Source organism: Mastigoproctus giganteus, chromosome 14, assembly GCF_048544385.1.
Source record: "Mastigoproctus giganteus isolate SK-2022 chromosome 14, ASM4854438v1, whole genome shotgun sequence".
Lineage (NCBI taxonomy): Eukaryota > Metazoa > Arthropoda > Arachnida > Uropygi > Thelyphonidae > Mastigoproctus > Mastigoproctus giganteus.
The window spans coordinates 102783661-102798110 of NC_143588.1; the positions used below are offsets into that span (position 1 = coordinate 102783661).

Consider the following 14450-nt stretch of genomic DNA (forward strand, 5'->3'; position numbering starts at 1 on the left):
CTCAGTCATCCTCGAGTGGTGAGCCCTGTAGTTCTATGTTCTGCTCTACTGGTTAGCCTCATGTTAACCCCTGGCTTTGTAGTCTTGAAGGGCTATATTGCACATATATGTTGCAGCAAAAGATATCAATCATATTTCAAATAGCTTTATTTTTCCCTAACTTGGCTACTCCTCATCTAGTGCAGGGTATTTTTCACTATGATATTATGTAAGTAACTGCCACGTATATCATCACAGAACAAACTGTAGCTTTTGAAGGTCTTCAAAATCTCAAGATATTACACTCTTACCAGAGGAAAAGGTTCCAAATATACAGATGACACTTGCACTATGGATACCATAAACCTCACTGAAATTTTAATTTCTATTGAATTTTTAATGTTTAATATTTATTTACTATATAATATCGGTGTAGATACACCATAGTTTACCCATAAATTTGAACTATGGAGCATAAAAGGCGTCATTTTAATTGTATCTCATATTGTGGGTGCCTTCACAACAAGATAGATGGTATTGCACTACTTCAAATAAATAACGTTTCTCTGGTAGAGAAGACTACTGTTATTTATTTTCAGAGGATACCACCACTCAGACGATTGTTTTGAAGCTTTGAGGCTTCATCGTCAGTGGGACGGCAGGTACCCTGGTAATGCAACATGCCATCACAGTTGTGAAATTATTTCCACAATATCTCTTCTTCTCTACCAGAGAAGCGTTATTTATTTGAAGTAGTGTAATACCAGTTATTTCGTTGTGAAGGCACGCACAATATAAGATACAATTAAAATGATGCCTTTTACACTACATACATAGTTCAAATTTATGGGTAAACTATGGTGTATCTACACCAATATTACATAGTTAATTACCTAAACCCATAAGGAATTATGCCTTGTGCATTTTGCCTTCTAATACATTAATATTTATTTAAAAAGACATACTGATAAAATTATGACCCTCTTGTGGGTTAGGTTAACTGACCATCTCGTTGAACTGTTTCCAATCCATTATGAGAAGTCAATCTTAGATCCAATTCCAAAAGAAATGTCTAAATTGACTGGCTCATTATAAGCAGGTTGGTTTATGGCATCTAAAACAAGCAATATGTTTTGTTTTATTTTTTAAATTTATTTATAAGTAGAAGAAATAATTATTTGTCACTGCTGCCAAAGTTAACTTGATTAATGCTGATAATTAACTTCATTACTAGTTTTATCACTTACATTATAATGAAAATAAACCCTTACTTTAGGGGACTTCAAAAATAATGGACAGCATTCACTGAACCAAACTTTTCATCCTGAAGGAACCTGGAGATGTAACTGCCACAATCTGATGGTATTTCAATTATCGAAATAATCGATTATTAACCATTCAATTATGGTTAATTATATATTCAATTATAATAAATCACTATTTATTATACGTGGAAAATGCTGAATTAAATGGTGTCAACAATAAACTAAGCACTGCTGTAGTGTAAATTTAAGACAGAGAATTAAGACAAAAAATAAAAATTCATAAATAAGCACGATTAGTGTTTGTTTGTTTGTTTTTATTTCATGCTTAAGTAATGAGTATACCATCAGAGAATTTCCATTATCTATGCATCTCCTTAAGGATTAACTTTAACTGGGTATAAATATCTACACATTTTGTTTTATGACACGTTGTTTTATCTAATGGTGTGAAGCATTATGACTGCATCCTTTGTACATTAAACCTTAAGGAATTGCAAAAGGTAACATGTCTCTTATTTTGTTACAATAACAATGGTAAAAAGTCTTTAAAATGATATTTAACATTTTTCACAGAAGTGTATTTTTATAAAAAATAAAAGGCTGGTCTACTACAAGGAGGAGTTCGATACTCTGATTTTATGAAGCTTTCTTAACAGATTTTGTGTAGTAGCTGAGACAAATGAATATCCAAACACAAAGGTAGAAGCAGAACCAAACAAAACTTAGTGGGTGATGTGTTTCTATCCCAGATGTTACAGTGTGAAGAAAGTGGAACACTGTTGCCTCCAGATGTGACCCCACGGGCTCACATCTGGTGAGTATGGGCTTGGCACACCCAGGGTCCTGAGCTGGATATCATCATTATTCTCTTTCTTGCTGATTCCCTTCTACTTCTGACTCTCTCTCTCTCTCTCTCTCTCTCTCTCTCTCTCTCAGGGTGATTCAGAAATATTTTTTTGGACTGGTGCAGCCTCAGGCTTCCTTGCACCATATGGCTAATAATAATAATATTATTATTATGTATTTTATTTCACAAGCTTCTTTATGGAGAAGGTGAACCATAGATAATCACTATTGCATGCTCAGTTCTGTAGAAACCCATCTCTTTCATATTGTGCCATCAACATTTGGGGACAATCTACTAAAAACCTAAATTTTCTCACTGCATGTACAAAGGAAGCTTATGTAGTATCTATTTGAAATTATAAATAAATGTTTTAATATCTCATTAAAATCAATGGGATATATTGGATATTCTTTTAAAAGATGTTTTATAATATAACCATATAATCGTCTGAAAAATCTGTTTAACAATCCATCCAGTCTACTCTAGAGTAGCTGGCTCTCTGTTTTAGGCAGCTGAAATCTCCTTTTCTCCTCATTAAATAGCAGAACCTTTTTAAAAAGCAAACTGTGAAGAAACTCTTGTTCTTTGAAGTATCACTTAAGAAATGTATCGTGACTTAAAATCAATTTCTACTTTTATAAATTTAGTGTCGTTTTAAAAATTTTCTCATTTAAGAGGTTTTTTTTTAAAGTTTGGTTCTGCATGTTCAGTTTGAATGCATATAAAATTCACTTTATCTTGAATTTGACTTTAGTTAACCAGTAAAGCACCTTAACTATCTATCCTCTACAATACTTAGCACCATATAATCCTCATAAAAGATGACTTAAAGCAAAACAATTAAAAAATATGTGTAATAAATAAGCATTTTTTACCAACAGTTTGTGCTTATTCATTATTCAAAAAAAAATACTACCACAACAAAATATTTTGCCTTTCTGAGAGAAATTTGTACATAACTGTTAATATATCAGGGGAGGGAAAATACAACAACAAAAATTACATCAGAATAGGTTATTAAAAACAATTTACAGAGAGCAGCATTACTCTCATACTGTTTCTATTTACATGCTATCTAAAAATAGGTATTTATCATAGATTATCAGGAAAACCATGTGAAGAAGCCAAAGGTTGAGAAACACTCTGAGCATGCTCTGAGGGATGCAGAATTTGCTCCATTGCTGGACAATGAGAACGAGGCCCAGGTTCAGGAGTGTAAGTAAATGTAAGCCCAGTTGAATAAATGATGCCATCATTCCTTACTAAAGATACAGGAACCTAAAATAAAATAAATCTTCTTTCATTTATCAATTGAACTGCACCACACTCATTGTAACTGCCTTATCCACAAAATTTTTAAAAAGCATCATTAATGAACAAAAATTTTAAATATGAATAAATTATAACATATTTATTTTATGAGCATTTCACCTGCTTAGAAAGAAATATGATTAAAAATAAATATTATGACAATAATACTATAAAATAATATTTCTGATTTTTAACTGATTTAACCAATTAACTGAAAAAGTTCAGTGGTGGCTTATAGCAATTAAAAAAGTTGGTTGTATCACTATAAGATGGAACTTTGTTTCAACAGCTGTCTAACAATGAAGATATGTCTTGTTGCAATTACAAAAATGCCTTAACACAGAAGGAGTTAAGAAAATTATGATTGTTTTAAAAGAAATTTATTGTAATGAGTAATCACTACATCAAATTTCTGATGTAGTGATAACATAAACAGTAAATATATAATAAGGAAGTGTTACATAATTATACACACCTGTGTTGGTTGACGTACCCACTGCCATCCTTCACGAAAGGTTGAAATGTCGGGAACAACACAGAGAATACTTTCCTGACACCTAGGGAATTAGATCAGTTATTAGGATGACTAAAAAAGTACAAGACATTAGACAAATAAAATTGAGATTACAGAGCACATGAATACATGAAAATTTGGTTGTGACGACCTCTCAACCAAAAATTATCACATCACATACAGTGGAAGAGCTTGAAATGAACTGTATGTGGCTGGCTCCAAAAAACTTATTCATGATCTGGATGGCATTGCAAAAAGTTAGGTGTTAGATTTAAATAAAAAAAAAAATGGAGATGGGGGGGGGGGCAATATTTTTGGTATAGCCATTTCATGCACTAGCTACTGTGTAGGAGCCATTTTTGAAAGCTGCTGAGTACTTTTTTATGACTTGAACCAGTATAATATTTTTAAAGAATTACAAAAAAAGGAAACACTAAACTGTCTTTTTATTGGCTGTATTTGTCACATGGTTTAGTACTTCTTTTTTCATAATTCTTAGTAATATTACCATATCATGCCCTACAGTAGAGTTATTGGTTTTTATCTTTTTGTTTAAAATTATTAGTGTAGTTATTATTTATGTTTAAAAGATAAAGTAGATGAAATTGTTTCTTACTTGGCTTTGAAAGTTGCTAAAAAGTCAAAGTAGGAGAGAATTCTGCCACCACTGTTCATTGCATCGATACAAGAACAATATAAATACTATTTAATATTCTTTTATGCAATTTCCATAGGAGTATAATTATAATAACATTAAAGGTTGTTTTATTAGATCTATAAACTATAAATATATAACAATGCAAATGTGATTTTATAATGTAACTGTATAACATAACTCTGTAGAATAGTATGTATCTCTTACTTTTGTGTGGTATTTTTAATTCAAGTTTAAACTAAATCATACCACAGACTAGAACAGCAAAGCAAAGAGCTGAAAGGAGAAGGGCTTGGGGGAGAAATGGCAAGGGCAGTTCTCCTGAAAATTGTGGCTTTGAAAAGTATGCTATTTTTTACATGTTATGTGGGCCACCTGAGGCAGGATACAACACAGCCAAAGGGGGATGCCATTCTGAGTTTTAAATGCAAAGAGTGAATTAGGCATAAACAGCATTCTAATGAGCATATATGAAAGCCTTCGAGTACTCAGCTGCCCAACTCAAGGCTACAGCATACACTCATGCATCATAGAGAACAGTGACATCTCCAACAGAAGAAAGCACTGGTCCCACACAAGAAGCAACTATTTTTGTTGACTCTATTATGAGGGAAATTTAAAATTTATCATACAAAAAAGGATAGATGGAAAAGGACCAAAGTGTCTGGCAGGGCCAAAAGTTGAGAAAAAGGAAATGGTACAGTGAGAAAAAGCCATGAATTAGGATTAAATCTGAAACTGTCTGGAATTTTTTCCTAACATAAAGTGCTTTGGCAATCAATTAAGTCGTGGAGAGACTGTGTAGGAATCATGGAGTTCTTCTCACCATTGTCTATGCTTGTTAACAGTAGAGACTGTTTTTACAGAAATGGGATACACTTAAATAGAAGAGGTGCAAGAATACTTGCTGATGCTATTCAAAGCAGTGTTAGGCAGGTTGGTAAACTGCTAGATTAGAGGATTACACAGACTAACAATTTCCCACAAGAGGGGAAATTGGTTATTGCACTGCTTTTACTGGAACAAGCAAATATATGGGCTGTGTTGAGGTTACTAACAGCAAAAACAGGTGCACATATACTTGCCTATATACTAATACTACGAGTATAGTAAATAAATTTGATGCAGTGCAAATGGCTGAAATGGGTGGCCAGTGTAATGTTGAGTCAGTTTAGTGTGCATAAGCCCTGGAAAAACAAAAATGGGGTAAAGCACATCATAGGCTAAATGACTGGGATAAGTATAATGAGCAACTACAGAGACAAACAGAGTGGGCCAGTAATCAGAATGTTTTTATAATTCAGAATTTTAACTTTCCAGATATTGATTGACTGGAACTTGAGTTGGTCACTCACACAGTATCAGAATTTTTTTTTTGGATTTATTAGATGACTGTTTTCTACACTAGCATGTTAGAGAATCAACAAGAGAAAGCAATACTGTTGATCTGATTACAAACAGTGACCCTTCATGCATTAAGAATCTCCAGATAAAGGAACCATTATGTGGTAGTGATAACAATCTACTGATGAAAGGTAAACATCTGTCATGGATAAAGGGAAAATATTTTGCTTTCATATAAGTAACTACAATGCTCTTAGACAACGTTTAGTCTTTTCAATGAGGCCAGATGATGTTAGCAACCGAAAATTCTAATTTGTAAGCATTCAGGGAAGTAATTTAAGGAAAATTTAGGCAAATTATTGTCTAATCCTTCAACATCAACTGTACCAAAAAATTGAAATAGTGCCTGTTGATATTTGCTGGTGATACAAAGCAATTCAGTGTTTTATAACTCTAATCACTGACCACAGTGACCTCCTTTAGCATCTGGGACTTTCTTCACATCTGGGAATTTCACTAAGTACTACCAGAGCCAATCTATCTCTTCAGTCTAAACTCTCCAGAATAAACAGATTTGATTCTTCCTTCATCAACATCAAGATAGCCATCTGCTTCAACCTTGACCCTGGATTCATGACAAGGTGTACAGAAAAAATATTTTAAATTCACTCATATCAAACTTTTGCAACTCTTAACTTTTTTCAGGATTTGTTATCTCCAGTTTCAACTGAGCTTCATGGCCAATTTCTGGACAAAAATAAGCTGGCCCTTGTCCTCTACTTTCTATAATTGTCAATTTAGCTTTCTGAAATTCATTTTTGTTTTCAAGACTAAAAGTTATATTCAAAAGGAAAGTGATTTAATGAAACTTTGGAGATCCAACAAAATTCAAGAGGCACTGCAAGAGCTAATTAATTGTAGTTCCAGAAGTGCTGCATCTTGCAAGGGAGACTACATCAAATGGGATACGTTGAATAGCCATAAATAAAAATCCTCTTCTTCTTCAATCTCCATCCCCCCCCCCTTGCCAATCATTACAGGCTGGAACTTTGTGGCAGTCCAAAATTCCTATCTATATTCTTTTTATCTCAAGTTAAATAAAATGGATAAAAAAAATAATTAAATATCAATAACTCATTTTGGCAGAAATTGTTTTAATTATTTATCTTCTCACAAAAACTATTTCTAATATCCTATACAGAGAAATACATTCTCATCTACTTTACATTCAAGGCATTTACCTATAATAGTTAAAAACAAAACCAAATTTTTGAGAGAGTAATGTCTATATTGCTTGAAATAAAAAAATGAAATATTACATTAACCTTTTCACAAGTGAGTTTGCCACATGAAATAAAGACAAGAGTTGCAAAAGTTTTGGAAATTATGGCAAGAGATTGTTGTTTGACCCTCAGAATGATGGCTGATGAGCTGGATGTGAATCATCAAATTCTGCATGAAAATTTATGGAAAAGGAAGGCCTATGCAAAATTTGTGCTGCAAGCCTCACGGATGAGCAGAAGCAAAGAGTGTCATCATGCTAAGACTTTGTCCAGACTTGTCAAGACAATCCTAATTTTCTCGATTGTACTGTCACTCAATGGAGATGAGTGTTGGATGTTTCGGTATGACCCAGAGAAGGAGAGTTAGAGCATGCAATGAACTTCAAAATCACTGCCAAGACCCAAAGAGTTTTGTTTTCAGAAGTCAATGTGATTGTGTTTTTTGACAAGAAGGATGTGATTCACAAGGAATTTGTACCTAAAGGAGAGAGAGTCAATGCTGCATTCTACATATAAGTGCTTCTAAGACTTTTGAAGTGCATTTTCAAAGTGTGGCTGCAATTTCAAGAGAAAGGCAGCTGGTTCTTGTTGAACAAAAATGCCTCCACCCATTCTGCACTTGCTGTGAAGAGGTTTCTGATGAAACATGTCAATGTACAGATCAACCATCTACCCTTCTCTCCCAGTATAGCACCAGTGGACCTCTTTCCCAAGCTGAAAACTGTCCTCAAAAGGAAAGAGATTTCAGGATGTTGAGGAAATAAGAAAAATGTAACCACCAAACAACATAATCTCTTTGAATGCTTTCACTGACTCTTTTTAGAAACTTTTAGAATGGTGTAATAAGTGCATTCAGTCAGATGGTGATTATTTTAAATAAAAATAAAACCATTTTTGAGCTCCTTTGCTTTGTGTTCTTTTTATTGCACCAGTCCAGGAACTTAATTGCCACTCCTCAAATCTATTTATGTACTTGTGAAAAGATTAATGCTGTACACTTACCCATGTTTAAATTTGGGATGCAAAATTGTATCCCATGCAAAATTAATCTTAAAAATGTGGTAATATAAGTTAAGAAAAATAAACAAGTCTAATTGAAGTTAATAAAAAAAATAATAAAAAAAAATTAATAAAACCAGCTAAGCCAGCATTAGTGCAAAATCACATATTGTTAAACCAAAGTGCAACTAGATGCAAAGCTTAGCACTATTTTACATATACTTTCATTGTCTACCCACCTGGTAAAAGAAAGTGTTGGAAATATCTAAGTGTTATAGATTACTCCATTATAGTTATAGGATGAGTGTGATAATATGGAAAAAATTAAATAAATTTCCTTTTATTCAAATATAAATATGATTATAGATCTAAATCATTTTCCTTAAACAAGCAGATGTACCTGTACATAGTTTCAGCTTCCACTTCTCCAAACCAAACTTTTAGAACAGGAGTGAAATTCTCTCCAGTTAATTCTAACATGGCAACATCTCCTCCACCATTAAGCTGAAATTTAAAATTATTTTTGGTATTCAGCAAACAAATTACTTATCTTTAAAATGAAGGTTATATAAAGAAATGTTATTAATTTTAATAATGTTATTAATTTAATTATATTATTAATTTATACAACAAACACCATATACAATATACCATTATATATTTAATAGGATTCAAGATGATATGCTATCTGTACGATAATATATTTTATACTTATATGAAGTTTGGTATTATATCACAGAAACCACTTCAGATATTAAAAACTGGACTGTGCATTTATTTGTTTCTCAAAATGTATACTTTTCCTAATTTTTTTTTACTGCACTACTTCAAACAAAAAACAATACAAAAGGTAATACTAAAAATATTGCTATACTTACATGCAAGCTATGTACAACAGGTACAGGAGTAACTGCACATCGTACTGGACCCATTCCTTCATAAAATGTATATTCTGCTCTATCAGTGCTAATTATAGTCCATGAAGCTCCATCATTAATCATTTCCTTATTAGGCTCTTTGGGACATGGTGTTGCCTAAGAGAAATAACAAATTAACAGTTGACGTGGAAGATACAGCAATAGTAACAAAAAAAAAAAATCCTACATCCAGAAGTCCTACAATATTCTGGTTATTTTGCTTCTTTTCCTTACTACTGTCAAGTTTAGTTTCCTTTGACAATAAAAAAAAATAATAATAAAATAAATAAAAATAAAAAAAATAAAATAAAATATATAAAAAATTTGTAATAATATTAATTTAATTAACTATATCTGCAATAAGGCCTCTGAGGTTGGGATTATTCATACCACCAATTTTAAACACACACACCAACCGTTTATGACTGATTGAATAATGAAATAAAATAAAATAAAATGATAGAAAAGACTGTAAAATAATATTTACAAAAAACTTTTAATTATTTACAAAAAAATAAACTATAACAAAAGTAAAATAAGTTAAAATGCATTAAAATATAAATATAAAAGCGGTAAAAAGACGATAAAAAACACTATTAGAGCTTTCGGAGGTGTCTGCCTCCTTCTTCAGTAACAGTGAGACTTAAACGGCACATCCTTAAATACCAGGTTCACGGCACACGTGGATGACACGGCACATCCTTAAATACCAGGCGCAAACCTGGTATTTAAGGATGTGCCGTTTAAGTCTCACTGTTACTGAAGAAGGAGGCAGACACCTCCGAAAGCTCTAATAGTGTTTTTTATCGTCTTTTTACCGCTTTTATATTTATATTTTAATGCATTTTAACTTATTTTACTTTTGTTATAGTTTAGTTTTTTGTAAATAATTAAAAGTTTTTTGTAAATATTATTTTACAGTCTTTTCTATCATTTTATTTTATTTTATTTCATTATTCAATCAGTCATAAACGGTTGGTGTGTGTGTTTAAAATTGGTGGTTAATTTAATTAAGTATGCATAAATGGATGTGAAAGTTACACAAGGTGCCAGTAACTATAAGGGTGAGGAAAGTAGAAAAAGAGTAGTAGAAGATCAGTGAAAGAATGTTAATATCCTAGAGGTTATGATGAATTAAGTGAATTATGGGCTGAATTGCCGAGCCAATATAAAGTGGGGGAACTGTAAAGTAAAATTAGTACAACAAAATACTAATAAAATGCAAATAAAATAAAATGGTATAGTTGTCATCAGATATAGGGGGGGAGCATATTTAGTAAATGGCCTAATATAGGTAATGCAAAAAATGCTTGATCTGATGTCAGCTGAAATAAATATTGATACATGATCAGGTATATCATCAGGGGAATACTTTTTTTTTTTTTTTTTGCTAGTTATTGGCGCATCGGCTTCTGTGGCCATAGTGCACCTCCCAAGGTTTTTTGCAGTACTTTGATCCAAGCCCGAGGCGGGATTCGAACCCGCGACCTTTGGGTTGCCAGGCAAGCACCTTACCCACCCGGCTGGCCCGGTCGGCTCAGGGGACTACACCTGACCATGTATCAGGAACTGCGTTACTATACTTGTCCATAGTAGTAGAAGAAAAGTGAAAGGCCAAAAAGGAATGAAAGGAAACTAGCATTTTTTAATGCAGTATGGACAAGGTAATCCCAATGCAGTGTAATTTATTTAGGTAAAAATAAGTATCAAGTTGGGATAAAAATGGTTAATATCAATATGTTTAATATAAATATGTGGAATTTAGTGTAGGATTTCATTTTGTAAAGATAAGAAATCAAAGTATTTTACAAAATAGATTTGGAATATATATACACACAATATTTATAAAAATAATAGGATATAATTACATTACTGAGCGACTAAGCAAGCAAGAAAAAGTATTAAGTTATAATTATTAAACTGGGTTATGGATCCGGGGCACTACTAATTATAGTAGAGATACCCAGCAACCATAATGAAATATAGACAAATGTTTATTTTCAGTGTATTGGTAGGGGTGCTGACCTGTCAATTGTAATTACCAGGGAAAAAAATTGAGAATGCCAACAAGGTAAAAGAGATAACCTGAAATTAAATTAGATTAACATAAAAATAATAATGATAATAACGATGTACCTAAAATAGTGGGTCCTAGGGCTTTAACTACTTCTTCAGAGGGCCACTGCAATAAGCAGGGTCTCTGTTTCTGTTATGATGTATACGTGCAAAATGTGTACATTATAGCCGACCCAAATACACTCAAATATGTATCTTTGAACAGCAAGCTTTATCATGCGCTTTGGTTAAGGTATACTTTGACACTGAGTACTGATTAGATATTGCTTTTAGATTTTTTAATGTGAACTAGTCCTTTTGCATAAGAAACTACAGCATGTCCACCTACGTTTCTCAAATTGATAATCTTTTAACACACCTTACAAAAAAAGCTTGACTTTGCCAAAAAAGTTTTAAATCCAGAAAAAGATTACAGTCAAGCTGGAAATAACTGACCAAAGCTTTTTGTCAGCCATAATTACATCAAAGATTATGATCACAGTCTAGCATGACAAAGTACATCCACTATATTTCTGTCCAGTTCTTTTCCTACTTATATTCACTTATCATCATCATGATGAAATAAGTAAATAAATAACATCTAACCTATTTCCAATAGCCATCTGTACAAAATGAAGTTGTAATTAATAAATAAACAAATTAGGCAGTCTGGTTCCTGTTGAGCAAGGGCACACTACACTGTTACATTTTACAACCAATGCTATCAAACAGATTTTGCAGTAATAAAAAAAACAGTAGCCACAGGGTGGCCAATTTCTATAACAAAAGGAAGATGCTAACTCCTGTCAGGCATAGGATGGCAACCCTCTCAGCTTGCTGGAACTGTTTCAATTCAATTAAAAATGGAATTGAAACTGCACTATTTGAAATATGCAATTGCTTCTACTCTTCAATTTTATCATAATAAGTTCCAGCAGCTCAAAATAGTATACACCAATCCCCTTGCCAACTTATCGATTAGCACTTGTTTCCTGACTTTCTAGTTTGAAAGAGCTCCATCAACTTTAATGTCAGAAGCTTATAGCACAGTCATATGACTATTTCTCTTCTTTTTTTTTTTTAATCAAGAAGCAAACTACTAATAATCGTTGAAAAAAAAATGCTATGATACATATAAAAACTGTATTAAAATATATTAAAAAACCTGTATTAAAAAAAACTATACACAGCAATTTTTGGTGCTGTTTACAAGTGAATATAAAATGTAAGTCTAAGTGACTATGGGACTGAAGCTCAAGTCCTATACAGTAAACTCCATTATGGCACTTTCAGAGGACTAGTTCCTGAAGAACACTGTAAGTAGAAAGCGTTATAAAAACAGGATCCTTTTTTGGAGGCTATATCCCATCAATATTTTTGAATAAAACTGATTTTTTTTTTTTTTTTCATATAAACTATTTACAAATAAATAGTTTATTTCTTTGTAATAAAGAAATAAAAAAAATTGCCTGCACACACAATTTAATACACTTGCATCTATTAAAAAGTGAAAAATTTTGAAAAGATCCTATTACATTAAACTAAACATATCTTGAATATTAATTATCATCGTCATCATATATAATAATAATAAAGCTGTCATTGATGAAATTAATTGATGACACATTGAACACGCACACACAACCACAAAAACAGATTATTTGTACCAAGAAAGAAAGTAAACAGTGTTGAAAGTAAACAGTGTAGTACAAACTTATAATGGTTGTAGGGTAACCTGAGTTAAATATATTTAAATCAATTGTAATGCTAAAATATTTGAACACACTTTAATGATGCTTTTATACTAATAAGATATGCCACATACCCACAATTAATATTTATACATGTGATAATTTGGATATATATTTACCTGAAACTGTATAATTCTTTCTTGTGAAAGACACAAATACATTCTTTCTGTATCTTTCATATAAAAGGCACATTTATGAAGTTGAGATACTGGGTCATCAGCATCCAGTAATGCTGTCTGTTTGTCAACCTTACGTATTATCTAAAAATACATATATGTATGATATTAATATCAAATTATTAATTATTTAAAAACAATTATAATTCTATACATTTATAAATTTTGGAAAAAGAGAAAAAAACAATATATGGAATAACAGGAAATAAATAAATAACAGGAAATGGTTTCAAAAATAAAAATCAATGGAATAATTTCTAATAAGAGATTAAACAACACTGCACTCCACAAATTTTTAAATGTTTTTTGTGTGCCAGTTTCTGCAATGCCATGTGGATGGTGATAATGGTCAACTCCATATTTTAGACTTCACAGTGATATCCACAAAGATTTCAAAACATTGTCAAAATCTGTCTTTAAATGGTTCAGTTATCGGAATCTTTTCTGTAAATTTTTCTTTCCAGCTATTTTCGATAAACTCCATCGTTTTTTGCCTGTTAAAAAAAATATGTGGGATGCAGTTTTGTTTAATCTGTCATTAGAATTAGTTATTCACTACACTATGTCTTTCTCCCAAGAAATTAAATATATGGAATAATTAGGTTATGTAGCTATTTATATCAGATACCCAACACACCTGAACTATACAAAAAGAAATACCTGAGAAAAAAAAAATGGACTGATCAAAAAAAAAAAAAAAAAGTGACTCTAGTACTATATTCCATCAGAAATATCTCAACATGACTGGAACTCTTTTTACTTAATGCTATGTTATAACTTTATAACTTTGAAGGATTGTTATAAAAGGGAATTTGGCCTCTCTTGTTCTCCTTATTTAATCCCACCAGATTTCTGAACTTCTTTGAAAACAATTTGCACAAACTAAAACTGCCATATTTTCCATAATGCATATCACACAATTCCAAAATTTGGTATGATATGCACAGTGTCATACAGTGTTACTAATGTCTGGTAGAAACCAGTGCTAATCAGGGAAACAGTCTGGCACCAAATTCAAATGAACTAATATGGTGCTATTCATCTGAACTTTTCAAACATGATAACCAAAGTAATATGATTACATTGAAATTCTCACTCTCCTTGGGCATCTAATTTTAGACACATTACAGTTTCTTGTTTTACTTTTTCTTTTGTATCACTTTTAATAGTGTTGCATGTGATAAAGGCACTCAAAAGTATACTGGCACAGATCCTAGAACAGATAATATTATTCCAATGTTTCAAATGCAGTTCTTCACAGACTAAATTAGGTATTATTAATACTGTGATGTAGCACATAATTTAAACTAGTGTACTTTTTAGGGTTCATATCCAGATCACTTAATCCCCACTA

General features: G+C 31.9%; 1 protein-coding gene across 2 annotated transcripts in view; it reads right to left on the minus strand.

The window, feature by feature from the left end:
• Window positions 1–3070: 3070 nt before the first annotated feature.
• Window positions 3071–14450, minus strand: part of LOC150075458 (recombining binding protein suppressor of hairless-like) — a 156016-nt gene continuing 144636 nt past the window's right edge. For both annotated transcript variants that reach the window (XM_090388917.1, XM_090388916.1), the window contains exons 11-15: window positions 13040–13180; window positions 9076–9231; window positions 8598–8701; window positions 3878–3959; window positions 3071–3369 (exon numbers count right to left, since the gene is read on the minus strand). In XM_090388917.1, the coding sequence (XP_090245043.1) occupies window positions 3184–3369; window positions 3878–3959; window positions 8598–8701; window positions 9076–9231; window positions 13040–13180 (669 nt within the window). In that variant the 3' untranslated portion in view covers window positions 3071–3183. The remainder of the gene's footprint in view (window positions 3370–3877; window positions 3960–8597; window positions 8702–9075; window positions 9232–13039; window positions 13181–14450) is intronic.